This window comes from Dipodomys merriami, unplaced genomic scaffold, assembly GCF_024711535.1.
Source record: "Dipodomys merriami isolate MVZ:Mamm:240054 unplaced genomic scaffold, mDipMer1.0.p SCAF_62, whole genome shotgun sequence".
Classification (NCBI taxonomy): Eukaryota; Metazoa; Chordata; class Mammalia; order Rodentia; family Heteromyidae; genus Dipodomys; species Dipodomys merriami.
This window is the reverse complement of record NW_027206202.1, coordinates 5,564,331-5,570,330: the sequence shown is the minus strand read 5'-3', so window position 1 is coordinate 5,570,330 and position 6,000 is coordinate 5,564,331. Positions and strand designations below refer to the sequence as shown.

General features: G+C 54.5%; 1 protein-coding gene across 1 annotated transcript in view; it reads left to right on the top strand.

The window, feature by feature from the left end:
• Window positions 1-243: 243 nt before the first annotated feature.
• The window catches only part of Hs3st2 (heparan sulfate-glucosamine 3-sulfotransferase 2), a 70,529-nt gene continuing 64,772 nt past the window's right edge, over window positions 244-6,000 (top strand). The window contains exon 1 of the mRNA XM_070004014.1: window positions 244-928. Within this exon, the coding sequence (XP_069860115.1) occupies window positions 459-928 (470 nt within the window). The 5' untranslated portion in view covers window positions 244-458. The remainder of the gene's footprint in view (window positions 929-6,000) is intronic.

The following is a 6,000-nucleotide window of genomic DNA, read 5'->3' as shown; positions in this document are numbered from 1 at the left end:
ATAGCGGCGGCCGCGCGCTCCGCCCGGCATTTCCCGCGGAGCCCGCGGAGCCCGAGCGCGGCCGGCGCCGGCGCCCGGGTCGGGTCCGCTCCGCCCCGCAGCGGGCGCAGCCGCGCGGCCCGGGAGCTCCGGGAATGGGGCATCGGGCGCTGGGCGCGCTCCGCAGCCGGCGCGCGTAGGGGCCGAGCAGCGCCGCCCGGAGCCCCCCCCCATCGCCGAGGACCCCGGAGATGCTGGGGATGCGGCCGCGGGGCCCCCCCGGAGCCACGCCGGCGCCGGGGCCCCCCGGGCATGGTGCGCACCCCGGGAAGACGACGGCGCCCCCTACGCCCGATCGGTGCGCCCGGGGCAGCGCAGCCCCGTAGGCGATCGCTGGGGCGGCGCCGCAGCTGGGCCGCGGGGTCCCCCCCACCCCCGCCGGCGAACCATGTCCCCCGGTGCGGGCCCATGGAGCCACCATGGCCTATAGGGTCCTGGGGCGCGCGGGGCCACCTCAGCCGCGGAGGGCGCGCAGGCTGCTCTTCGCCTTCACGCTGTCCCTGTCCTGCACTTACCTGTGCTACAGCTTCCTGTGCTGCTGCGGCGACCTGGGCCGCAGTCGCCTCCTGGGCGCGCCTCGGTGCCTCCGGGGTCCCCGTGCCGGCGCCCAGAAACTTCTCCCCAAGTCCCGCCCTTGCGATCCCCCGGGGCCGCCGCCGCCGCCGCCCAGCGCGCCCGCCGCGCCCGCCCCGCGCCTCCCGGCTTCCAACCACTCCGGCTCCCCGAAGCTGGGCACCAAGCGGCTCCCCCAAGCCCTCATCGTGGGCGTGAAGAAGGGGGGCACGCGTGCGGTGCTGGAGTTTATCCGCGTGCACCCCGACGTGCGGGCCCTGGGTACCGAGCCCCACTTTTTCGACCGGAACTACGGCCGCGGGCTGGACTGGTACAGGTAAAGATTGGGGTTCCTCTTCCTCGGGGTGGTGGGGGTGGGGGGGAACCACGTTCCCTCTCTCTGGGGCTCGCTGGGTGGGTTCAATCAGACACGTGCCAGAATTGGGGAGCCCGGAGCCTTGTAGCAGAAAGATCTACCAGGAACTTCCCGGGGATTCTGAACAAGGAGGGGGGGGGTGTCTTTCTTGCCTAGAAGTCTCTGGAAGGGAAAGGAGATCCCCCCCCCCCCCCCCGCCCAGGGTTCAGTAAATGCATCTTCTGGTCACAGTCGGCCTGTCTCTGGGTAGACCTCTGCCGATCTCTTACACCCCCAAAGACCCAGAGAAGGAATTGGGAGCCTCTTGGGGTGAGGCTGGGCTTGGGAGAGTCACACACACACACACACACACACACACACACACACACACACACACACACACACACACACACACACACACAAGTCAGGTAGCCAGAAAGGGAATGAGAAAGTCTTGGGGAGTCTCATTCCCAGCCTAAGATATTTGGTGCTTTCTTGAAGTCGCTTCCCCCTCTCGCTCTAACCAAATCTGGATGCGTGATCTTTGGAGGATGGCGAGCACGCTAGCTTCTAGTCTTGACTCTCTCCCTTGGCTTGAGCCCACCCAGCCCTCCCGGCCTCTCCTCATGGGTGCCCAGGGCCAATGCCAACCCTTGCCCCATCACCCCCAGGCATTGCAAGGAAGGCACTTTGGAAGTGGCCAGGGACATATAGCACTGGGGTTTTGTGTTTCCAAATCAGCAGCCCAAAACTTGGGACTACAGGAAGGCACTCAGGTGCTCAAGACTGCCCAGGGTCCCAGAAGCAATCTGACATACTCACACACCTCCTTGGCACCTCCAGGGACAAGTTTTTGCAAGGGCAGGTGGAGACGGTACACAGAGCTAATGCAAGGTGGCACCCTCGCTTTCCAGTGCCCACCCACCTCCTGCCACCCCGTGTGATGTGAAAGCACAAGACTGGGGGATCAAAGCGTTCTCACCATCGCCCTCGAAGGGGGAGATGATCGTTCTGCATCATGGAACTGGGGAGGGGGTGCCATGATAATTGGCATGGTAGGGGAGGACCACAGGGCCCACCTGTCGTTTTTGCCAGCTAGCGCTGGCCAGCAGTGACTGTGGCGTAGGGGTGACACTGTCACGGCGGGGACACTGTCTCCAAGAGGCTTGCACACAGTCAGTGTAGCAGAGCCAGGCAGCGGGGAGCCAGCCAGTAGATGGTCCCAGACTTCATGAAGTCTGGTTAGGGGAGCAGAGAGCCGCACCGTGGCTGAGGTGGCTGTGTGCCGATGCCGTCATCCCACTGTGATTTCTGGTACCCGCATGGTGGTGTATAAGGGCAGGGTCTGAGGCTAGCCCAGGGCTGGGGCAGAGGCAGAGATGTCCTGCCTGAGAATACACGCTCTACTGCACACCAAGGATTCCTCAATGGAGGAAAAATTGAAGATCATTATGAAATCTTGTGCCACTGAGAAATGCCTTTAGAGTGCAAAATAGCCCAAGTCTGAGCATCTGGCTTGGAGGTAATAAACACCTCGAGTCTGCAACCAGTTTCTCCCTCCCTTTTCCTCCCTTTCACCACCAAAAAAGCCTACCTCAAGCCTTCCTTCCTGTGCCATTCAGGGATGGCTGCTTTTTATTTTTAACCTTGGCATGTGTGATGCTAAGCCAGCTTAGCTGTGAACCTTAGAGATGGAAGCCATACTCCCCACCCCCACCCCCCCTTCTCTCTCCTAGCACATTTGGATGCTGCTAAAATTCTCAGCTGAGTCTTGGTAGGTTTTAGGTTTTATTTAACATCAAGCACACTGACAGCTCTACTTCTCTCCTCCCCCCTCCCCTGCCCCATCACCCTTTCCTCCTGGATATTTCTAGAAGAAAGATGAACCCAGAGCCTGGCTATAACTATTTTCCAGCCCTTGCCCAGCAAGGCTGAGGAATCAGGTTGTGAACCTTGTGCCTTACAAACAAATAAACAAACAAATAAAAACATTATTAATGGAAATCCACAGTGCAGTGTGTGTATGGCGGGGGGGGGGGGGGAAGGTCTCATCTGTGGATTGTGGATCATCCTGTGTGCCATGTGGACAATGTTTCTACAATTTCTAGAACCTTCCTCTGGATGTTTCAGCCTTAGAGGGTCACTCAAGTGACATACATGTGTTGTAGAAATGATGGAGATTCTTCTTGCTTTTTTATCCTTTTTTTTTTTCTGGAATGAGGACTTGAACTCTGGGCCCCAGGACCCTAAGTTTTTATGCTCAAGGCTAGGGCTCTATCACTTTGAGCCCCAGCACCACTTCCAGCTTTTTGGTAATTAAGTGGAGATAAAGAGTCTCATGGGATTTGCCTTCCCTGGACTGGCTTTGAACTGGGATCCTCAGATCTCAGCCTCCTGAGTAGTTAGGATGACAGGTGTGAGCCTGTAGCACCTGGCCTCTTTAAACACCGTGTCTTGCTTTTCCTTCTGAATTCTGTAAGTGAGGCATCATGGGTACTCTCTTTGCTCACTGCCCTTAGACCATCTCATTTCTTGCCCACTATGATAGACACGGGAGAAGCCGTGCACCCCTCCTGGTGCACTCTGAGCTAGGCATTACTAAGTTGCATGCAGCCAGTGGGGCTTACTCGGCTCTGATTGGGATGGGGAAGCGCTTCTGGAGGGCTAGATCCAGATAGACTCTAGCGGGGGAAAAAAAAAAAAAACATCAAAGCCATCATCTTGAACCCACAAGTGTGACTTCTTTTGGAGGATACCTGGAGAGCCAGGGCTCTGGTGGCTGAGTGATATCCCTAGGGAGATGCCATCCATGTGAGAGCAACCCCGAGACTTAGCCTGGCCCATGCTTGTCCCCAGCCCGAGACTCATACAGAGCCTGGCCCTCTGTGGACCGATGGCTCCCTGGTGCTTGTGTGTCTAACCTAAACTCTCATTTTCACAGAAGTCAGTGGCCCTACAGAGGGGGACCCTCTGGCTGCTTGGCCCGGGGAGGGAGGAAGTGGGGGGCTGAATGGCAGCAGGTCCATGAGGACACCAGACCAGGATCGCCTGTGCCAGACCGAAGTGGTCCCCCAGATGCTCTTTGAGCGGAAGAGAGGATAGTGTCCCGAAGTCTCAGGCGCATCCTTAGAGATAAGGACCCAGAGTAATTGTCCTCAAAGAGGCTTTTGGTTTTTTGTTTTTGTTTTTTCTTTTGTCAGTCTTAGGGCTTGAACTCAGGGCTTTGAGTGTTGTCCCTAAGCTCTTTTGATCAAAGCTTAGTGCTCTACCACTTTGAGCCACAGCTCTACTTTCAAAGAGGCTTTTGTATGGAAAGGACAAACAACATGACTCAGGGACCCTGCTCCCAAGGGGGTGGGGTAGGGGTGCTACTGTCATTCCTCCTCGGTTCATGAATTTTGTTACTATTAAAAACCACTCCTTTTTGGTTCCCGAACTTTTACCAAACAGGGCTGCAGAGTCATTGCTAGAGAAAAATGGTTTCCTATTCTTTTTTGTTGTTATTCTACAGGTCCTGGGGCTTCAACTCAAGACCCAGGCCCTATCCCTTCGCTTTTTTTTTTTTTGTTCAAGTCTAGTGCTCTACCACTTGAGCCATACCTCCACGTCTGGCTTTTTTGGCGTTCATTGGAGGTAAGAATCTCACGGGCTTTCCTGCCTCTGACTTTAGAACAGGAAATCCTCAGTTCTCAGCCTCCTGAGTAGCTAAAATGATAGACATGAGCCATTGGTGCCCAATGCGCTTAATCTCCCTTTTCTTACTTCTCTTTTTACTTTCCTCTTTCCCCTCCCTCCCTCTCTCCCTCCTGTATTCCTTTCTTTCTGGATTTATAAAAAGCCAGCTTATAGTTGTGTGTACCAGTTTTCCCGCTTTGAAAATGAGACAAGTGTTATTTTATGATCTCTTCCATAGAGGTGAAGCGCTTCTCCAAACCTGAGATTCGTGATTAGGATGCTGTTTACCAGAGTTTACACGTGGTACAAGCTCTTCAATGTCTTCATCTTTCAGAAAGAAACAAGTCAGGTTGTGCTCAGGCATCTTCAAAGTCCAAGGGGGAGGCAAAGAGCTGTTTAAAGCATTCTTAACTCTGTGTCTGTGTGTGTGCATGCGCACGCGTGCACACATGAGCGCACACACATGCCCATAAAGGAAGTGAATCTTTTCTAAATGCATTAAAATGGCCAGCAAGAGCCAGTTAATACCTGATAATTGACTCTGTTCTCTAGTGTCCAAATTTTGATCGATGAGCCTGTTGTTTAAATTTTCAACTCCATTTCACAACTCTGGTTATTTATTTGTTCGGCATAGCTGGCGTTCCTGACAGTCTGTACGACCCAGAAGAGACAGGATTTGTGCCCTCCTCTCTCTCCCCCCCTCCCCAGTCCCCAGAGACTGTAGTGTTAAGTGTGAGAGAGGATAAAAGGCAGAGAATGGAATGTATCACTTACCAGGCTCAGTCCGACAAAATCATACGCTAGCCAAAAGGCCAAACTCTGGATAGACAGATATTCCCCCAAAAAACAGAAGACAAGGGACCCCAGCATGAGGCAGAGGATGAGAAATAGGTTTTTTATCTTATAAGAAACTGATCAACACATGCCACAGACTGACCTGTGCCCTCCGGTATGCAGACATGGTGTGTGTTCCCACACATATGAATACTGGCCATGCAGACTTAAGTCTCTATAAGGAGATTTCCAGCCTTGGTCTGGGAAAATGTCACATGCTCTGATTCAAGGAAATCACTGGATCCTCAGGTCCCCCATTGGTCTTGTAGCTGTGGGCCAGCCTCCTAGCATGCTGGAGAAATCGTAGTTCTAACACACACCACATTCTTGTCAGGCACTGGGGCTGGGGGAGGGGAGAGACATTCAAAATGGGCAAACCATGAGCCTGGTGTTGGTGGCTCACACCTGTAATCCTAGCTATTGAAAGCCAGGATCTGAGGATCATGGTTCAAAGCCAGCCAGCCCAAGGATGCAAAGCCTGCGAGACTCTTACCTCCAATTAACCACCAAAAAGCTGAAAGTGGAGATGTGGCTCAGGTGTAGAG